Here is a 22,763-nt window from a genome sequence, read left to right on the forward strand (position 1 = left end):
TCTTTTGAGGCTTTTCTGAGAAAAGAAACAGGCCAGGGAAACGCTCCCGGAGTGCCAAGCAGGGAAGACTTGACTTTCAGATAACCTGTACCGGTTCTTGCCTCCAGTGAGGCCATGTGCAGGTTTCTACTCTGAAGCAGAAAAAGTCTTTGTTTTTTTAAATCCAGCCTGAATCAAGTTTGTAACTCTTTTAGAGTGCCAATATAGGATAAACCGATGTTTTGATAGGACTTAGAAACTCCCGTGAGTAATTATTCTCCTTGGAGGATTATACTTGGTCTTTCCTCTTTTCTGTTTTGTTTGATTGTTTTAATGTCTCTGCTATATGATGTCTTTACATCAGATAATCCTTGGTTTTTCTTGCATAACTGTACTGTGTTTTTTGCTGGCGCTGTGGATTAAATAATACAAAACAGTAGATATTTCCTATATATTTTGGGCTTTGAGCTGCACTGTGGTAGTACCACTGTGGTGGTTTTTATCATTTGTTTATTTGGATTTCTACAGATTTACATTCTTAATTGTGCTTTGGGCATGTAAATGTTAATGTCAGCATGTACAACAAACACTAGAATATGATGGGGGTGGAGGTTGGGATGTGAAGGGTGTATGATGAGCTGGGGTTTGAAATGCAACCAGAGGTAAGCCACAAAGCCCAGGTAAGTCACAAAGCCAGGTAATAGAGTTGTTTTTTGTTTTGTTTTGTTTTGTTTTGTTTTTTGGGGGGGTGTTTTTTTTAAATAATTTATTGTGAATTATGTGATAGTTTACATGGGAGGACATTAGCTTCACATTGATCCCATCATATATAGTTTCCTTGCCATGGTTATAATTCCCTCCATGCATCATCCACCAACCAAAGGGTATACCCCACAAGCCTGCTGGTCATCCACATACAGCCCCTCTTCTTCTCTGGGTCCAAAGTCCCCAGCCGCTCCATCTCCCCACATCATCATCTCTGCCTTCATCCCTGGCATCACTACTTCTCTGGGTAGGGTTCCGTTCTCTGCTCTTCTCCCTTGATAGTCCAATGGCATTTGGGTTGGGGGGGGGGTGTTTAATTGTGGACAGGAGTGTCATCAGTGAGGGTCTGCAGATCTAATTCAAGTGTCCCCCTCTCCCCCCACCTCTGCAGAGCCATTGGAAAGCCCAGCCTCCTCCCACTCAGGAATGAGTGAGAATGCACCTGCTGCTTCAGACAGCAGCAGCAACGCCAGCCCCGCTAACTGCAGCACCTCCTCAGCCATCCCGCAGCCCGGCACGACGTCCAAGCCCTGGCGCAGCAAGTCCCTCAGCGTGAAGCACAGTGCCACGTCATCGATGCTCGCAGTGAAGCAGCCCACACCCGAGACCACCAGGCCCACCCCCGAAACCATCAAGCCTGTCCCTAACAATCAGAAGTCCATGCTGGAAAAGTTAAAACTCTTCAACAGTAAAGGGGGCTCCAAGGCAGTCGAGGGCCCAGGGTCCCGGGACACGAGCTGTGAGCGGTTGGAGATCCTTCCCAGCTTTGAAGAGAACGAGGAGATGGAGGCTGCCAGCCGCACCCTCTCCAACGCAGGTCCCGCGTCCAACAGCCCCAAGATCGCACTCAAGGGCATTGCCCAGAGGACTTTCAGCCGGGCGCTGACCACCAAGAAAAGTTCCCCCAAAGGCACCGAGAAGGAGAAAGAGAAACAACAGCGGGAGAAGGACAAGGAGAAAAGCAAGGACTTCACCAAGAGAGCTTCGGTGACAGAGAGGCCAGAAGTCAGAGAGGAACTGAAGGAAGATCCCATTGGAACAGCAGGGACCGAGATGCCAAAAAAGTCCTCCAAGATCGCCAGCTTCATCCCTAAAGGGGGGAAGCTCAGCAGTGCCAAGAAGGAGACCCCAGCTCCTTCCCACAGTGGAATACCAAAACCAGGTATAAAGAGCATGGCCGGGAAATCCCCAAGTGCCCCTACACCTTCCAAGGAAGGGGAGCGGAGTCGGAGTGGGAAGCCAAGCTCTGGGCTGTCCCAGCAGAAGCCCCAGCTGGATGGTAGACATTCCAGTTCCTCCTCCAGCTTGGCTTCCTCAGAAGGAAAAGGCCCAGCAGGGACCACACTGAACCACAGCATCAGCAGCCAGACCGTCAGTGGATCTGTGGGGACCACCCAGACCACAGGAAGCAATACTGTCAGTGTCCAGCTACCTCAGCCCCAGCAGCAATACAATCATCCCAACACTGCCACAGTGGCGCCTTTCCTATACAGGTAGGGATGGCCACTGCCCTGCTCTTCCTGGGTTATTGGGCCAAAGAGTCTTTCTGGTGGGTTCTGGGTGCTCTGAAGGGGACAGAGATCAGGACACTAGCGGGAGGAACATTTCAGCAAGTAGCTAAGGTACCACGTGATAAGCAACTAGGAGGAGTGTTCACAGTATGCTTGAGGAGAGAGTGAATGCAGTGTGGTTGAGAGAAGGTTAGAGAAAGTTACAGGGAGGCAGGAAAGTTTGAGCAGACCCAGGATGAGTTGTTAACCAGACCTTTGGGGACCGAAGGGCATTTCAGAAGAAGAAACAGTAGTACCAGTAGAGTAACGGAGGCCTAAGATGTGTGGGGAGGGGTGTGTGACATCACTCACCAGGTTCCAACGTCAGTCCTGTTGTTGTTGATAAGTGCTGTCATCACTTCTGACTCATTGCAACCCTGTGTAGGGTTTCAAAGGAGCAACTGGTGAGTTTGAACTGCCAACCTTGTCCTAATACATCCTAAACGTAATTTTTTTTGAAAATGCTACATTTTCTCATAGACATGGTTTACCTTAAATTTCCCAAAGTGTTTGCCTGCCATCTTCCCCATACTAAGGATTATTTTTTAAAGTTCATGTTAGGTTTTTTTGGAGGGAGGAAGAATGGTGGAAGTGGGTAGTGGTAAGGGGAGGGACCGGTTCTAGAACAAAAGAACCCACATTGTATAAGGACACGCCTGGATGTCTAACTCCAACCTCTATCCTTCATTCATCCTCTGTCTCGCCATCTCTCATATCCATGGGACCACCTAGAGTCATGTGCTGCTCTGTGACGTTCCCTGGCTCTGGTCAGGTGCTCGGTCACCCCAGGGAGGTGGAAGCTATCCCAGCACTGCTCTTGAGGGAGTCCCTGAGTGGTGTTCAATGTGTTCCACTTCATCCTGTGCTGGAGAAGGACTGCTTCTGACAACGAACACCTTTACCTAACAAAATTGTCACATTCTAGGCACTCATTTTGTGACTTTTAGTGAGTACTGGTGTGGCGCTGTGGATTAATGCACTAGACTGCAAAGTCAGTTTGAACTGTAAGGTTGGTGGTTCAAGCTCACCAGTCACTCCTTGGAAACTCTCTAGAAGGTCACTGTTGGTTGGAACCGACTTGCCGGCACTTAACAACAACATTGAGTACTGGTGTGGCTCTGTGGGATGATGCATTGGACTGCAAAGTTGGTTTGAACCTCAAGATCGGCAGCTCAGGCTCACCAGCTGCACCTTGGAAATCCTTCACAGAGTCGCTATGGGTCGGAACTGATTCGACAGCGCTTAACAACAACAATCCTGAATACACTCATTCACAATACTATCCACATACATAATCTGTAGGCACAAATATATATTCATATATAATATGCAAATGTACAGGTATGCATGCATGGTTTTGCATAGCTGTTCATTTGCATAGACTCAATGCCCACACTTTTAGCTACCTATGTCTGTATGAATCCCAGAGGATGACCTATTCCCTCATTCTCTGCTGGAGTTGGGTTCTAGTAGACGCCATGACAGTTGCTCCCTATAGCACGTGGGAAAACTGACTTGAGTGACCAAAAGAGCCAGCCAGGTCCAGCCAGATAAAGAGTACCATGCTTTACCCAGCCTCTTCTTCCTTCCCTCTCACCCTTCCCTTCAGCAAGGGTCACTCCAAAACTTTCTTACAGAAGTCACTAGCTATTTGTCCTTGGGAGATTGTCAAAGCTGAGAGGTTGGCTCAGCACTGTATACACGACTGTTAATACAATTGTGCCCTGAAGCAAGGAGGTGGTTGGCTGCTCCCCAGCAAATTTTTACCATTCAGCAGGTAATGCATATGCAAGCTACAAATTTCAGACTCTAGATCTGGATTTTTAAAATTAAAAGACACGACAGTCTTTGATCGCCATCAGTTCTCTCCCAGCTCCTCGATTTGTTTTGTTTTTTGCTATAATTACTTGAAAGAAGACAGGACATTTAACCTCCTTAAAAACAAAACAAACAAACAAACAAAAAAACTGCAAACTTTCCTCTGATACGGAGTCCTGGCATGGTGCTGTAGGATCAACACTGGACTGCTCACCATAAAGGTGGCAGTTCAAGTCCACCGCCACTCCTCAGAAACCCTATACAGGGTCAGAGCTGTCTCCACAGCACTTAACACCAATGACTGGCAGAACCATTCATGATAAAGTCTGAATGTTGGACAAGCGGGGAAGGGAATCACCCGGATGTGCATCTGTTAAGCCTCTCTTCATGTCGCTGCTTGTTCTGTGTCATGGCCCAGCAGCCCCTCTGAACTTGAGCCAGGGAAGACAGGCTGGAGAGAAGAGCATGGTCTTTGGCCTGCATCAGCTCAAGACGCCCTGTGTGCTCGTGGGCACTGACTGCAGGAGCAGTTACTGAGCATGGCTCCTGGTGTGTGGAGGGAGGCTCATCAAGGGCCCTCCATGCCTCAACTCGTTTACTCCTTCACCACAGCACCACCAGCCAGCTTGTTAGTTGTTGTTTTGTGCCATCGAGTCAGTTCCAACTCACAGCGACCTTGTGTACAACGGTACGAAGCATGGCCCTCTCCCATCCTTACAATCCCTGTTTAGCTTGAGCCCGTTCCACCAACCAGCTACTTTTCTCTGAATCACCATTATATAGGTAAAACACAGTTCAGGCTATGGGCAAACACTTGCTTCATAGATATTAACTTGTTCCAAGTCACACAAGCTAGTATCTAGAAGAGTTGATGTTTAAATCTAAGTCTGTCTAAGTCGAGGGGCCATACTCCTAACCACCAGCCAGTCTTGACTCTAGAAATCACTTCATCTCTCTGACCCTCAGGGTTGTCTTCTGTGAAGTAGAGACTAGACCAAATTAGATATTGTTGTTGTCATTTTTAAGTGGTTTAGGTTTTCTTCCTACTCTCAAAATCCTTGTCTGAACTTGATATTTCTCCATGTGTAGCTTACAGTGGTCTCCCACCCTCAGACCTCTCCATGTTAATGATGTAACCCAGGGGTGAAAGGAAGACAAGTCCGTTTTAAAGGGGAAAAAAAAGTCATTCAGAATAAGTTAAATTTTACAATTCAGAAGCCAAAAGGACCCCCTACCCCCACCCCTGTGACTGTACAGTTTACCAAGTGCGTTTGTGTCAGATCATATTTGAGTTGTTTACTTTCAGGATGTTGCTGTTGTTAGGGCCACTTCACAGATGAGAATGCTGAGGTTCAAAGACAGGAAACTCAAATTTACATGACTATCAAGTTATCGAGCCTAGACCCGAACCCAACTAAATGTCCAGACATCATGTCTAGCATCTTTCTAGGCTTAAATATTTCACATTTATGTATTATCCTTTGAGCACACCCTTCTTGGCTGCTTTCTCTGTGCTTGAACTTGAACTGGTCTTTACTTTCAAGACTGGTTCTCAATCTATTTGGGGAAAGACGTACGTATCACACTGTCGTAAATGTGGCACCAGAAGAATAGGAAGAGAGCTGCAGAAAGAGAAGGCTTCCAGGCCAGCATGACAGGAGACCCGCACCTTGGTGAGTGTGTGAGTGTGCGTGTATCAATATACACATCCAATCAGACAATCACTCACTCACATATTCCATATGAACATTTCAATAGCATTGTTTATATACGTCACAGTGAATCCCTATCCATAGTGTTTCATTACCATTCATTTAGGCTTTCTGCCCCCTAAACTCCTCATCTGTGCTTTTGATGAACTGTTGTCAGTTTACCCTCACATACATCATGCTTTCTAAGAGTACTATGCTTGAGGAGCCCTGGTGGTGCTGTAGTATAAGCACTGGACTGGTAGCCACAAGGTTGGCAGTTCAAACCCTCCAGCCACTCCTTGAGATAAAGATGAGACTTCCTGCTTCCATAAAGATTTACAGCCTCAGAAATTCTATACAGGATTACTGTGAGTCAGAACTGACTCAATCTCACATAGCAACACCATCATGCTTGAGGTAAGCATTTAGTATTAATTGGGCTTCCTGAGATAGTTCTAGATTTAAAGATTATTTCCAGGCAATAGATTCATCTCAGTGGAACCAGTAAGACTGATTTCCATATGAGTTTGAAGCTCTGTTCCACACTTTTCCTCCTTTTGATCAGGATCCATTCATAAGATCTTTGGAGATTGCTTCTTGAAGGCAGAATAGGAGTGAAGTGGTGTGGCACTGTGATCAGCACTAGACAGCTAACTCACTTCAAAACCCACCTGCCGCTCCTTGGAAACATTATACAGGGTCACTGTGAGTCGAAACTGACTCAAGGGTGCTTAACATGGAAGAAAGAAAAGCAGGACCTATAGGCAGGTCTCCCGGTGTGGCACTGTGGATTAATGCACCAGACTGCAAAGCCGTTTGAACTGCAAGGTTAGTGGTTCAGGTTCACCAGTCACTCCTCGGAAACCCTATATAGGGTTGCTATAGGTTGGAACTGACTCAATGGCACTTAACAACAAATAGGCAGGTCTCAATAAGCAAAAAGGCTTATACTGATGCGGTACCATAGGGGAAGCACTCGATCTCAAGGTCGGCATGAACCACAGGGTCAGCGGTTCAAACTCACCAGCAGCTCCTCAGAAACCCTATACAGGGTCGCTATGAGTCAGAACCAACTTGACAGCACTTAACAGCAATGACACATGTAGAGGGAACCAGCCTTCAATCTGGTTTGTTCTGGTTTGACCTCCAGCTGAAAATTTACATTTTTACCACAGATAAGCTGAATCAGAATTTACATTTTTAACATGATCCTCAGGGACTCTTATGTATTGTTAAGTGTCTGCAGTAGGTTGGGACTCATAGAGACCACCCCGTATAGGGTTTCTCAGTTGTGGCTGGTGAGTTTGAACTGCCAACTTTGCTGTTCAAACTGACTTTGAGGTCAAGTGGCAGAACACCAGAAGTCCAAAGTGTCTCTGCTGATTTGGTATACCAGGGCCAGAAATGCAGGTTCTCTGGGGCTCTAACCAGGACAAACCATTCAAAGTCCTGGATGGAGCATAGGATAGAACTGCTTATAAAGAAAGGGTGGGCATGGCAGGATATGGGCTGGAAATGAAGGAATAATCCAATTATGAAGAGCATCTTCTACCACAATAGGGAGTTTAAACCATTGGGATTACAAAGATCAGGGGAGCTTTGAGTAGAGAGTAAACCAGACTTAAGATCAACCTAGAACGACAGTCATAGACTTAGATGCCTGATTGGTTCAAAAAGGGTTATGTAAAAAGGTGACTTCACGCTATTTTGAACTGGCTGAGGGAACTCCCATGCCTCTGTAGAGGGATCCATTACCACTTGGTGCCAGTAGCTGGCTTTCCAGACTTGCCTTGTTTTTCCTGGGAGAAGGCAGATATCCAGATGCTTTCATTGCAACTAATTTGAAAACTTCTAAATATCATTCTGACCAATAAGAATACTTCTGTGGGCTGGTTTCTGTAGCTCACTGCCATTTACAACCTGGATCCAGGCTAGAGGTGGGCAGTGCGCCTGTGTGCCTAGGTAGGACAGATGAGAGCTTGAATGCTAGATGCAGCGCAGCGCTGGAATAATGAAAACCCTTTAAACATACAGATCACAAGAATTGAGCTCAGTGAGGAGTGGGGTAAAGGAAGGGAGAGTGGGTGGGTGGGTGAGATTTATCTACACCATCTCCACCCCCCACAGCAAACACTTTCTTCATAGACAGTGCATTCTGGTTGAAGTTGCTCAGGATGCTAATGAATTAATAATATTAGACCCTGGGTTCTGCATCTGAGTATAATTGTACATTTGCATGCCATGCCTAAATGAACAGAGGTAGTTAGTGATGGCAAGAAAACATTGCATAATGCAGTTGTCTCAATTTGCCTGATAAATAAGAGCCTGGAGAAGGCTTGGGGAAGTGTAGGTTTCAGTCAAGTGTTGAAATAGCCATCAATGAGACTTTTCATGTCAAGGGATCTGAGCTCTGAATCAGAGACCTGGAGGGCAAACACAGCTGTTTGGAACCTACTCCTGACTGGTTTTACAGTCACCTTTTCAGAGAAAGGCATGTCAGGAGGATCTGAGGGGGCATGCGGTCTGCCAAGAGAGTCATCTTCATGCTTGATTTCCTCGCATCACTGGTTACTTAGAAGTTGCTCTTTGGCACAGGTTGAATGATCCAAACTACCCAGATGCCTCCAGCATTTGTCTGGTTAGACCATCCTTCCTGATGGCAGTGCAGAGAAACATCCCTGGGTGAGGAATGGCAGCCACTCCGTTTGGGCGATGAATATTTCATCCTTTACAGTTGGGTGGCTCCCTCTGATTCTAGGACATTGCTCCACAAGAGGTGGATGAATAATTTAGCATCAGTCTGCTGGTCTGCTCTATTCTAAAGCTTGCTGCAGGAGGTGACGGTGGGTCCTGTGGTCAGACCACAGTGGCCCAGATGTGCTCAATGCTTCTCATGACAAGCATGTCTGCTTTGGTTTGTGTGTGAAGGTCCCAGACAGACACTGAAGGGAATGTCACTGCCGAATCCAGCTCAGCCAGCATGAGCATGGAGCCCAGCCACTACACCAAGAGTGGACAGCCTGCCTTGGAAGAGCTCACTGGTGAGTACGAACTGCAGAAACCCTGGGTCTGCTGGTGCTGAAGCCACCCAGCAACCTGCTCAGTGGGCGTGAGCCCAGCTTGATTTGAAATTGCTTCACTCTTGCACTGATGGGTGAGCTAGACAAACTCCCTTTCTTGCCTTAATGCTTTCTTTCTTCCCCATTTTTCTCTCTCTCCCAATCTAGTCTCTCCTCTCCAGAATTGTAAAGAAGTCTCTGACCTCATGGCAAATTGCATTTTAAGGTCTATTTCATTTCATTTTTTAGGGGCTCAGGTCCTTAACCTTGACTTTTCTCCTTTATTCTTTAGATAAAAGTGGAAATTCTCAAATACTGGAATTTTTTGTGTTGTTTTCTTTTTTATATGGGAGCACTGGTTGAAAGTATGTTCTTATCTTCCTCCATGAATTGGAAAGATTACAGCAGGCTTCTTTTACCAAAAAAGTGCAAAACAGCTTCTTATTTACATCTAACCTAGACAGTAATGATTAAAGGGATATTGTGGCAATTGAACCCAGCAGTGACTGTGGGAGAAAGACGTGGCAGGCTGCATCCATGGTAATGCACTGGAAACCCTGTACAGTAGCTCTACTATCCTGTCGGGTAACTATGAATCAGAATTGACTCAGCAGCTTTGGGTGTGTGTGTACCATATAAAAATGTGAGACTTGCAGTTGTCATGTAATTTCACAATTATTAATATTATACTATCGCCTTCTGAAAGGGGCCCTGGTAACATAGTGGATTATTTGTTGGGCTGCTAACTGCTGGGTCAGCCACTGAATCTACCAGCGGCTCTGGGGAAGAAAGATGAGGCTTTCTGCTCCTATAAAGATTTACAGCCTTGGAAACCCTACACAGGGTTACTATGAGTCAGGTACCACACAACCACCACCATCACTGTCACCTTCTGAATTTAAGAAAGAAAAGCTTCCGTCAGAATTGGAACTCCTCCTACACTTGTTCCACGTTACTACTTCCGGTTTCATTCCCCAACTTCTGTGTCCTTGTGCTCTGATAACTTCTAGTTTGAGAAGTGAGTGACAAACCATGTAATTAGCAGTGGCTGTATACGATTCTCATACCTTCCCACTGCCAGAGTTGGGTTAAAATTTGAAGCCATGTTTAAAGTCCACTTATTAGTTTAAATATCCGTGACCACACCACTTTAATAGACATAGTACAGCTGTGGAATTGTCTATAGCCGGGTGATTGAACCGTACCCATTTAGCCATTAACTCTGAGTATTCGTTTCAGAAGATCTGGGTGATTTAACTCTTTTCCTTCTGATTCTGCTGGCTGGTCACAGTGGTGGTATGGTGATTTTAGTTTTGTTTTGTTTTCTCCCAAGCTATTTGTAAGTGATCCATCTTACAACGGTTCAGGTCCCACATTTGAAATTGATTTTCAATTTTCTTCTCTTCAAGCTTTGTACCTCCTTTGCATATGAGAACTTGGGTAGCACAGGAAAAAGATCAGGCATGAGTAGGGTGTGGCGTTCCAATCACTTCTCAGGTCTCTTCACACATTCCAGACGGTGTTCTTGGGTACACACGTCAAGAGCCTGCCGGTGTTTCAGAGTCTGGCTTGTGTCTGATATGTGTTCTTCCCGAGGGCTTGTGGGGCTACATGTCCAGCATGATGAGTCTCAGCAAAATTCATGTTTATAAAGCAAAAGCAGCCACCAGAGAACATACCAAATAGCACTTTGAATTCCGAGTGACAGATTGCTACCTCTCATCGCCCACCAGCTTTTCTATGTGTCCCCCAGTGTCTCTCTGCACCAGGAGTACAAACCCAAGGAAAAACCCAGACACACTGAGATGTATCAGTGGTTCAGGGAAGTAGGGTCTGATTAAGTACTCTTGATGGTGGTGGCTAGTGAAAATTTCTTCAGCAGGGTGACTTGTCCTTAATTCAAGCCACATGTGTGACTGTACTATGAATTGTTTTTTTATTTTTAATGGAGACACTGAAGGTTGAGTTTAATTTAGCCAGTTCTTTGAAATAACAGTGAATGATGGATATATTTAGACATGGACAAATGAACATTTGCTCAGTTGGGTAATTCATCCTCTGGACTGTGCAGGTAGGCAGATTTTCCCATGATGCTTTGCCATTTGGATAGCAATAGAGGTGAGAAGTACATCTGGGATTATAGAGTTAGAAGGAATCACAGCAGCCACGGGTTTATCATGAATCTCTTCTATCCTTGAATACCTTCTGAGACTCGTGGACAGATCATCTTTCAGCCTCTGAGTATTTCTTGTGACAGATTATTCCTTCTTAAGACAACCCTCCCAGTTTTTTAATTTATTTTTTAAGGCTTTAACTGATAATGGAGTTCTTTATTCTTATATTTTTAATCACTGTCTGTAAGTCTGCCTCCTCAAACCTACAATTTCCATTCTTGTCCATGTAGCCACATGTTTCCACTTCCAAGTATAAAAATCCCAAGTTCCTTCAAAAATCCTTTCATAATACTTTTCTGTTTGCCTAAAAAATAAAATTAAGCCAGTTGCTGTCGATTCACTTTTAACTCGTGACAATGCCATGTGTATCAGAGTAGAACTGTGCCCCTCAGGTTTTCAATGGCTGATGTTTTCAAAGTAAATCTCTAGGCCTTTCTTCCTAGGTCCCTCTCCAATCTTTTGGGTAGCAGCCAAGCATGTTAACCATTTGTACCACCCAGTGAACTCATCAGTGGCTTATCAGTAGTGACCATGACTGGAGGGAGGCTTGGCAAATTCCGAAACACTGCACACAGAGATGAACTAGAGTCTCGGTTTTTAAGATCCTTGTGTATGAACTAAAAGGGCCCTGCCATTTCCACTGGAGCACTGTTGAATATCTCTTATGCTCATGACATGAGTTGGTGGTTAAAATCTTACACTGAGGTTGTCTTTCCACGAGAGGGCATTGGCAGTTCAGAACCTGATCCCCTAAGCAAAGCAGGCAGGTTCATGGCTTGGGTTTCTGTATTGCCTTTGGAATCTGTTCTAGCACAAGGTTCTGAGGGAAGGAAAAGGAAAATAAGACGCTTGTGTTCACTGAGTCTTCATTATATAGCACGCACCTTCTGCATTTCATGAGTCTCATACTAACCCTTTGAGGAAAGGGTTTTATTTTGTTTGTTTTTAAAGCTGTTATTGTGACTTGAGTGATGATTTACATGGGAGAGCATCAGTTTTGCACTTAACCAGTCGTGTTTTGTTTCATTGAAATGGTTACAGTCCTGAGGAAAGAGTTTTTAATCTTGATCTTAAGATAGCCAAATTTTGTCTCTCATACTTTGGACATATTATCCGGAGGGACCAGTCTCTGGAGAAGGACATCACGCTTGGTAAAGTAATGGGTCGGTGAAAAAGAGGAAGATCCCAACGCAATGGATTGACACAGTGGCATCTGCAGTGGGATCAAGCGTAGCAACAATTGTGAGGTTGGCGCAGGATCAAGCAGTGTTTCCTTCTGTTGTACATCGGGCTGGAACGGACTCAACGGCATCTAACAACAACACAGATGAGATTTGGAGAGGCTGAGTGACTTACCCAGCATCAAGTGGCTTATAAGTGACAATGTCAGAATGTAAAGTCTATATTGGTTTTCTACCTACAACTGATCATTTATCTGTTGGCCAACTATTACTTGTTGTTGTTGTTGTTGTTGTGAAGTGCTGTTGAGTTGATCCTGACCCATAGTGACCCTGTGTAGGGTTTCCAAGGAGCAGCTGGTGAGCTTGAACCACCGACCTTGCAGTATAGGCATCCACTAATTTATGTGGAGGTTCCAAAAGTAAAGTTGTGACCTCATTTCTATCTCAAAGATCTTTGAATTTCTAAAGGAGAATTAAGCAAATATATTATGGAGAGACTTAAATGAACATATGCAATTACTAAACTTTTTTGTGTGTGGTTAATTGATGGAGGTAGTTTGAAAACCTCACTTCATAATAAATGCTATACTGAGCCTAGAATTCTCCAAGGGGTCAGTACCTTTTGGCAGCTTCACATAGATGAAAATGTGGCTAAATGAATGGTAGAAGATATTTAATTGATGGCCCAGGTGATAGATCCAATTACATTTCTCCAAGTCCATTAGAGGAGGGCAAGACAGACATCCCTCACTGCTTTTGCTTAAAAACACATACATGCTCATGTGTAGTTTAAAGGATTGGGTGGGAAATGTAAGCTTGACCAGTTTTCAGATAAGAGAAAAATGCTTTCCAAATTTCCCTTGGTTAAAAAGGGGGAGAAAATTGAAAACAGTTGCACTTTCAAGGATAGTCACGTTCCTATCACAAATTCCCACCATAAAATCGCACAATCATGTCTATCATTTAATGCAGCTCCCAGCCTCCAGGCACAATCATGCTGAGTGCCACCTGGGGAAGGTGTTGTCTGTCTCAGAAGGAACGTTCACTCTATGACATATCTTAGCCGACTACAGCTGTGTTAGTGACGATTGCTGAAAACACTTCTTCTTCTTGTTAGCTGCTTGGGCCCCCGACTTAGAGTGACGGCTTGCACAATGGAGTGAAACAGTTGTCCAGTCCTATGCAGTCTCGAGGATCTGTTGAGAACTGAACCATTGTCATCTATCGGATTTGTCATGCACTAATTTTCAGAAGTAGATCTCCAGACCTTTCTTCTTAGTCTATCTTAATCTGGAAACTTTGATGAAACCTGTTCAGCATCATAGCAACACACACGCCTCCACTGACAAATGGGGTGGCTGTGCAGGAGGGAATCAAACCTGAGTCTCTCACATGGAAGGCAGGAATTCTAGCACGAACCACCACAGCCTCCATTCACTACCTGGTGTCCAATGTAAGTCCCACTATGCCTACATGTGGTGCCGTAGAGTCGGTGCCGACTCATATTTACCGTATGTTCACATGGACTGCCTTCTGTATGGAGATTTCTGAAATATGTTTCTCAACACTTGCACATATTCCTACAGTTTGATTAAAGGGATCAAACCGTTTTCTCTCAAAGCCTTGTTTATGGCTCCTCAGTCTTGTTAGCTTTTCCTGAAGTGACCCTGAGAGAAATGGTTTGATCCCTGTAATCACATTTGTAGCTATTCTCCTTCTCCTTGTGCAATTATAACCCAGAGAACCTGAAGCACAGCTGTACTGAGAGGGTTTTCTAACCAACAGAAGGCATAGCTCCCTTAGTGCATTAGCATCAGCTTCAACTCTGCCCAGCCAGGTGTCTTAAGGGAAATCTCGTCCCATGGAAGGCACTCTTCACCCAAAGAGAAGCCTTGGTACTTGTCAGTGACTCTACTCTACAGCATGCGTGGTATGTCCTGAGAATGTGCGGAGGGCTTGGAGGCCTCCGATCCCATTTAGTTCCTGAATCTGTCCTTCAAGGAAGGTGCAGGTGTTGTTTGTAACCATGGAGTTGGCCTTGTCTCATGACAACAGAAGAAAATGGTGCTCCTTCCTGTGCCATCTTCATGACCAATGATGTATTTGAGCTCGCTGATGTAGCTAGCATGTGATTCATGTTATTAAAGGTCTCCCTTGTTTCCGCTGTTCTTGTGTCAAGCATGACGTCTTTTTCTAGAGACTGGTCTTCCAGATGGCTTGTCCAAAGTAAGCAAGTTAAAGTATTGTCATCCTTGATCCTAAGGCATATTCAAGTTGCATTTCTCCTAAGACTGATTAGTTCTGCTGACAATGCACTGCATATGAGGCAGATGTTGAAATGACATAATAAATCTAGCAGTAGAGAGTGTAATCCTCTATCTGTAAAAATATGTGTGTGTAACAAGTAAGATTTTTTTCACCACTCTATATCCCAATTCGGGAGAAAGATGAGGCTTTCTGCTACCTCGAAGATTTAAACCCTTGGGAAACCCTTTACAGGGTCACTATGAGTTGGCACCAACTCAGTAGCACTTAATAACAACAACAACATTTGAAAAAGTAAGATCAAGAAGTGGCAGCAGGTATGAGGCCTGGGCAGAAAGTGATGTCTATAAAGTAGATAGAGCCCACCTATGCATGTCCTTACTGGAGACAGTGTGAAAAGTGGTTCATCTTCAACTAGACACTTGGCTTCCTACACAAGCTAGACTTCACCTCTGCCAGGAGGGCATGGCGGGAAGAGAAAGATTTCTCTCCCTGGATTTGGCACCTCCCTTTGGGCTTCCATTCAAGTAGACATTCATCCTTACATCCTGATGACCTGGTTCTAATCATGGTCATGGTTACTTGTGTCATGAAGCTCCCAACCCAGCCTAGAATTAAAACTGCATCTTCATCTTCCCAGGAGAAGATCCGGAGGCCCGGCGACTTCGGACAGTGAAGAACATCGCTGATCTGCGGCAGAACTTGGAGGAGACGATGTCCAGTTTACGGGGAACTCAGGTTACACACAGGTATGTATGTGATGAATTTCTTCCCGAACTAGCTGGTAACTTGGTTTGCTTGCACACTGCTTCTCTTGTGTTTGTTCATGTCACTGGCAAAGTGGTTTGGTTCATCTTGGAAGCAGTAACTATAGTCCCCAGCTGCGCCGACATTCACAAAGGATATCACACAGCATGCAGGAGAGAACTGGAGGGAGCAAAAAATGAGTATCGACAGATTCCTCCCCAAAGCAGAAGGAACCCATTTCAACTTAGGGTCCTGTAGACCAGCTCCATTTGAATTTTCACTTCACTGCTTGCAGTTTCCCATATAGTGTGCTGTTGAAGCAAGCAGGTGAACTCGATTTGACCTGTGTGATTAAATGAATAACTTGAATACTTACCCAACCTTCTGATACATAACCCTCAGTAATATTGTTAGTCATGCACGCGTCTAAAACACGTAAGGAAATATTTATAAAAATGTATGATAATGTTTGAAGTATGACTTTATTGCATGAGATCTAAGATTACATTGGAAACATTTATCAGGTGGTTTTCACTGCTGAGCAAGAAGGTCGAAGAAGATGCAGCCCTGGGATACTTTTCATGGTTTTGGCAGAATGAAGTTTTATAGTATGTGCTTGGCTTTGATAATCCAAGGAAAGTTCTGAGTTCCCAGGGAGTCTCCTTGCTTCTCAGATTTTCGTTTCTGTGATAAATGGCTGGCAGTGAGAGTCCAGGGCCTCTCCTCTATCAGCAGGCTTGGCAGAGTCCAGTTTCATTACTGTAGGTTCTATCTCTGGATAGACGGGTCCTCAACTGAGGAATGGAAGACAACTTCCAGGATGAGAGGGAAACAAAAAGAGCTTGACACACCAAACTTGCTCTTCCAAAGAAGAATCGCTGGGGAGCCCTTAAAGTGACTGCTCATAAACATTGAGATATTTGAATGGATGGCTGCTGGGGCTGGTGACTCCAGGATCAGGTGTGAAGCCGCCCTCCGTACACCATAATCATGGAAGCAAATGGACTCATGTTGGGTACGATGGTTTGATGGATTTCATGCCTTAGACCTGTCTCTTGGTGCCCTAGGATGGTCATCGTGATAGGAGAGAAAGCCTGAGGACTTCTCCTGTAGGAACTGGTCTCTTTCCCTGGCTGCTCCGCTGTGAGGCAGACATTTAGACTGTGTGGCAAGAGCCAGTTTTGACTGTGATGACCGTGGAATCCAAAAGGGATTCCAAAAGCCCGTGGTGGTGTTCCTTCTCCTGGCAGCTTCTGATCCATCAAACCTGATTTATTACGGATCTCCAACCCAGACACTCACCCCTGCCATTGGACCTTTTGCCACCAAAGTTTAGTTGTCTAGAGAGTTAGAACATTGACACTCCCCAGCCTGTCTAGTCGGGAGGGAGTTGAGGACATGAGCTATGGACTTGTGGACATCTGGGGTGGAGAGTGTGTCCTGCACTAGGAAGAGGGAAGTGTGGTGCAGCCCACACCAAGCAGGCAGGTGGCAGCCTCAGTGCGCATCTTTGTCAATTCTGCATTTCCTCATTCCTTCCTGGACTGAAATAATTTGAGTAAGGTTATTGATGGTGGGCATCTTGTACCATGTTTTAGGGGGAAAACGTGTTTCCATTGGGCTTTTAAGACTATTTTCTAGATATTCGGCTTCCCTTTTTTTTTTTTTTTTTTGTATTGTGGTAAATATCAGTCAGGTGAAATCTACTAGATTACCCATGTTGACATGTACCACTGAGTCACTGGTCACACTTGCTGCCTTGGTAGCTACCCATCATCGCTCTCAGTTTCCAAAACTTGTCAGCACCCCAAGCAGAAACTCTGTCCCCAGTAAATAGCAAGTCCTCATTTCGTCCCTTCTCCAGCCCGTTAGAGTCCACCTTTGCCCTGTTTGAATAGAGAAAATGCACTGGGTGGGGTCTGTTGTCTTGTCCTCTCTTGGATACGTGTAATGTGTAATGCTTCATTCTATTTATTTAACCAAAGACCGTAGAGACTACGAGGGCTCCCAGGCCTGCCTGGATCTCACCCAGAGTTGTTTTCTTTCTAGCACATTGGAAACCACCTTCGACACCAATGTCACCACGGAAATCAGTGGACGCAGTATCCTCAGCTTGACTGGAAGGCCTACTCCCCTTGCCTGGAGACTAGGCCAGTCCAGCCCCCGGCTCCAAGCGGGGGATGCTCCCTCTATGGGCAATGGGTACCCACCTCGAGCCAATGCCAGCCGGTTCATCAACAGCGAGTCGGGCCGTTATGTGTACTCTGCCCCTCTGAGAAGACAGCTGGCCACCAGGGGCAGCAGCGTCTGCCATGTGGACGTCTCAGACAAGGCAGGAGAGGAGATGGAACTTGAAGGTATCAGCATGGACGCCCCCGGTTACATGAGTGACGGGGACGTTCTGAGCAAGAACATCCGGACTGATGACATTACCAGTGGGTGAGTACTTGGGGCTTCGCATTTCCCGCCTGGCTTCTCTTTGCAGGACTTGATTTAAGGCTCCCCCTGAGAAGATTGAACTAACCCCCTTCAGTGCTGCTCTCCTTGTGGACGGAGCACTGTGAGGCTGTGAGTCAGAAGACTGGACCACAGTCCAGGCCAGTAACTTGCTGGCAGCACTAACACATCTCCACTAGGAGTTAGAGTAAAGCCTGAAAACAAACCATCTTGTGTCCATCCCAGGAACAGACTCCATTAGCATGGCCTAGCTGGTCTCTGTGATCTGCCCTGGGCCTGCCTGTTAGAGCTTATCATCCCTCCCTGTTCCCATGTCCCCTGACATAGACGGTTCCTCTATTTATTTAACTTGGTGTGTATAATATTATATGCAGCAAAGCATACACCTGTTCAGCAATTCCTAAGAGTACAGATGAATGTCGTTGGTTACATTCTATACATTGTATCACCACCTTTAACTGTTACTCTTCTCCCCGCACCCTTTAAAGTTCTCATCTCTGCTTTAGAGTTACTGTCCTCAATTTGATCACATAGCTAATTCTTTAAAAGAGCAAAATGCTCAAGGCCAACATTCTTTATTAATTGAGCTAATCTGTTTTGTTTAGACATGACTTCATGGGATAGTTTTCAGTTCAAAGTGAAAGGATTTTCAGGACAGTAAAGTTGGGGGTTCCACCAGCCTCAATGAATCCATTAAGTCTGGTTCCCATTGGAATATGATGATCATTTTTCTACATTTTGATCAGGCCCCACATTCAACAGTAGTGCCCACACACCGCCTATTTCTCCAGGTCCCTTTGCAGTCATCATTTCTGTTGCTCAGTCTCCACAGATTCCCCTCTGTTTCACACCTTGTGCACTCTCTGGTTCTTAGCCTGAATCCTCTTACCCCAGACCTCTGCCTGGCTGCTTCCCTGTTGCTACTCAGTTGTCACATCTTCAGCAAAGACCCCACCCCCTTTGACCATTCAACCTGAAGTAGTTTGTCCTGCCCCTACCCAGAAATCTCCATCCCATCACCCTTTCTTATTCTCCTTTGAAAGCTCTATCACTGTTTGCAGTTTTCCTGGTTATCTGTTTTCATTGCTGTTCCTCACACCTCTATAAACAGTGTCATGAGGCCAGGGACATCGCCTGCCTTATTCACCACTGAATCCCCCATGCCCAGCTCAGTGCTTTGTACATAATGTTGGTTGCTGCTGTATTGGCTCCAAATCTTGGCAACTCCATGTATCCCTGAACAGAATGTGGCCAGTCCTATGTCGTCTTCATAATCGTTGCTACATTTGAGTCCACTCTTGTAACCGCTGTGTAATTTGAGTGCCTTTCCACTGAGAGGCTTGTCTTCCAGCAGTATGTTACCCAGTGTTCTGCTGTGATGCATAGGGTTTTCATTGGCTTGTTTTACGAAGTAGTCTGTGTTATCTTGCTAGTCTGCCTTTGTTTGGGGAGCTCTCTGCCATGGCTGACCCTGCTCACATTTGAAATACCAGTAGTATATATAGCTTGTAACATCATAGTAACATGAAAGTCACTGAGTCACACAAACTGAGCAATGGAGGCTGATTGTTCAGTGCACTTAATGTTGGTGTTGTTAAGTGCCATCAAGTCAGTTCCCACCCTTAAAGAGTTTTCAAGGAGTGGCTGATGAGTTTGAACCACCGACCTTGCAGTTAGCAACTATTCCAGTGCTTATCCTACAGTACCACACTAGGACTCGCAACAACAGTACATAATGTTGTGATTGTTGTTGTTAGGTGCCATCAGGTGGTACCTACTCATAGCAACTTTATGCACAGTAGAGCAAAACACTGCCCAGTCCTGGGCCAACCTCACAATTGTTGCCACGCTTGAGCCCATTGATGCTGCCACTTTGCCAGTCCTTATCGTTGGGGGTCTTCCTCTTTTTCTCTGACCCTCCACCCTAGCAAACATGATATCCTTCTCCAGTGACTGGTCCCTCCTGATAACATGTCTGAAGTATGAGAGATGAAGTTTGCCCATATTGGCCTCCAACGAGCACTCTGGCTGCACTTCTTCCAACACAGATCTGTTGGTTCTTTTGGCAGCCCATGGCACTTTCCGTATTCTCCTGCAACACCATAACTCAAATGGATCAGTTCTTCTAAGGTCTTCCTTATTTACTGTCCAACTTTCACATGCATATGAGGTTATTGAAAATACCATGACTTGGGTCAGGCGCACCTTAGTCCTGAAGCTGTCATCTTTGCCCTTCAACACTTTAAAAACGTCTTGTGCAGCAGATGTGCTTAATGCAATATGTTGTTTGATTTCTTGACTACTGCTTCTGTGAGTGTTGATAGTTGATCCAAGAAGAATGAAGTCCTTGACAACTTCAATCTTTTCTCCATTGATAAGAATGTTGTTTATTGGTCCAGTGGTAAGGATTTTTGTTTTCTTTACATTGAGATGTAATCCATACCAAAGGCTGTGCTCTTTGATCTTCATCAGTAAATATTTTAAGTTCTCTTCACTTTCAGCAAGCAAGGTAGTATCATCTGCATATCGCAGGTTGTTTATGAGTCTTCCTTCAATCCTGATGCCACATTTTTCTTCATAGAACCCAGCTTCTAGAATGATTTGCTCAGCATACAGGTTGAACAAGCATAGTGAAAGAATACAACCCTGTCTCACAGTTTTCTTAATTTTGAACCATTCAGTGTTCTGATTCTCTGTTTGAACAACCGCCTCTTGGTCTATGTACAGATTCCTCATTAGCACAGTTATGTGTTCCAGAATAGTCATACTTCACAATGTTGTCCATAGCTTGTCATGATCCACACAAGCAAAAGCCTTTACATAGTCAATAAAGCACAGGTAAACATTGTTCTGGTATTCTTATAAATATTACCAAATTCATGTATATTTAGAGGATTGAATGAAGGAACCTCCCTGTTTCTCCATTTGCCCATCTGTAAAGTTCAAGGAAGGGACGAGCGGATGACTAAGGGACCTTCTAGATGGAGCAAGCCACGATTTTGTGTAGCATGAGGCCTGGCTTCTTATTAGCTCCTTGAAGATTGTTGTGGAGCCTTCAGGGAGGTGTCCTTTGACTTCCCTGGCCTCAGACTTCTTTCGCTGTTCAACCAACTGCCTCAGACTTCTTCAGGGTTTTCTAGCATTCTAGCAATCAAATTAGAGATCATCAAAATAGGGTAGAGTAACTATGCCATTCAGGTTCATGAGGAAAGTGATTAAAAAAATTCCTGGGTGAGTTCCTATTTTTCATAATAGCTAACTCTCCTACTATGTGCCAAGCATTTTGCACCTATTGTTTAATCTCACTGCAGTCCCTAACCATAGGCAACATCACAATCTTTATTTTATAGATGAGAAAACCAAGGCCCAGCAAGGATAAACAACTTGCCCAAGGCCCCAAGTTATTAACAGGCAGATTCCAGGATTCATGGTTCCAGAGCACATGTTCCATAGTACTGTGTGGTTCCACCTTGCCCAGTGTTTTATCACGGCTAGAATTTTTATTTCAATATTAACTCCCTTTTGCAAAGTTCTACCTGTCTAACTAGAAATGTTCTTTTATTGTCGTAAAAGTTTGGGCATGGCAGTGTTTTGAATTGCTGCTTGTCAATTTTACTTTGAAGACAGAAACCATTAAACCTTAGACTATGACAAATTTGTGCTGTCTGAAATGGCTTGGAAAATTAAGTGACTGGTACATTAGGTGACCTAGTTAATTTAGTGCATCATTTTGGGTTTCTAGTGGTCTGTAAACACAAAAAAATAACTTAACACGTCCTGGTGTGGTGCTGTAGGGTCAGCACTGGGCTGATAACCACAAGGTCGGCGGTCAAAACGCACCAGATGCACCTTGGTTTCTATGAGTCAGAACCAACTCCTCAGCACTTAACAACAACAACAGCAACATTACTAAAATTAAATTAAACATCATTTAACTAGGTTATTATCTAGAAGACTTATGGTATCCAGCATGTCTCAAGCTGAGCATTATCAATAGCAATTATAATATACTACCAAAAAGTCATACTTACTTTTTGAGGTTTCTGTATCCTGTAATACAGTTTGTTCTTAAATCAGTCTTTTAAACATACATGCCAGTGAGTTTATGTTGCTGTCATACCGGAATCTTCCACAAGGTGGAGACATTGATACACACAAAAACTGAAGCTGAGCGAAGTCAAAGTGAGCTATTTCCTTCTTTTCTTGAGCTCCCCAACCCAGAGCCTTTACCCTTGATAAAAGCATGAGTGTTTACATTTCAGTTTGTGCTTTGGGAAGCTTACATTTTTAACATGTGAGATAGTGCTTGGTACAAGTGTTGATAAAAGTGCAGAAATGTAAGCAAACCACCCAATTATTGAAATTGGAGAAGTCTGGTCTGGGTTTTTGTCCTTGATTCCTCTTCATATAGAAATTTATCTTCAAAATGAAGAGAGGTAACCAGATGGCATTTAATACTCCCAGAATGCTAGCTAAGCATGACTCCCCTCTGCAGACAGGCACGTGAGTCTGCTTCGAGGTCAACTTGCTTTCTACAGACTGATTTCTGGACAAGCCACCTAATACTCTTTCTGTACATTTCTTTTTCCTGATAATAAAATGACAGTGTTGTGGATGTTTAAGCACTAATTATTCTATGCTTTGGAATTTAATAAATAAATTACTGTTGCAGCAGTTGTTATAGTAAGAAAAAAAAAAAAAAAAAAGGCAAGTGGACCTACCAGACCAGGGAGGCCTTCCATCCTGACCAGCTGGTTACTTGCTAACTGTGTGACGCTGTTGATGCCACTGAGTTAGTCTTGATGTGCAGTGACGACATGTGATAGTAGTTACTGCCTGTCCGGCTTCTGAGGCAGTGATCTTTATAGGAACAGGTCACCAGGTCTTTCTTTTCCAGAGCTATTGGCTAGGTTTGAACCAGTAACCACGAGCTTAACTGTTGCACCACCAGGGAGGCATCACACATGTCTTTTAACTTCTCTAAACCCTGAAGCTTACAATTAATATGATTTTACATTTTTTTGCAGTTTTTCTTAGAGTTTGTGTCTAATTAATGACAGCTATAGCGTAGTGGTTA

The 22,763-nt window shown here is 44.5% G+C and overlaps 1 protein-coding gene across 2 annotated transcripts in view; it reads left to right on the forward strand.

Annotated features, from left to right (window-relative positions):
* NAV2 (neuron navigator 2) overlaps positions 1-22,763 on the forward strand; it is a 499,999-nt gene that overhangs the window by 288,110 nt on the left and 189,126 nt on the right. For both annotated transcript variants that reach the window (XM_006865814.1, XM_006865815.1), the window contains exons 7-10: positions 1,136-2,237; positions 8,732-8,844; positions 15,123-15,231; positions 17,279-17,668. In XM_006865814.1, coding sequence (XP_006865876.1) covers positions 1,136-2,237; positions 8,732-8,844; positions 15,123-15,231; positions 17,279-17,668 — 1,714 coding nt within the window. The remainder of the gene's footprint in view (positions 1-1,135; positions 2,238-8,731; positions 8,845-15,122; positions 15,232-17,278; positions 17,669-22,763) is intronic.

This window comes from Chrysochloris asiatica, unplaced genomic scaffold (genome assembly GCF_000296735.1).
Source record: "Chrysochloris asiatica unplaced genomic scaffold, ChrAsi1.0 scaffold00083, whole genome shotgun sequence".
Lineage (NCBI taxonomy): Eukaryota > Metazoa > Chordata > Mammalia > Afrosoricida > Chrysochloridae > Chrysochloris > Chrysochloris asiatica.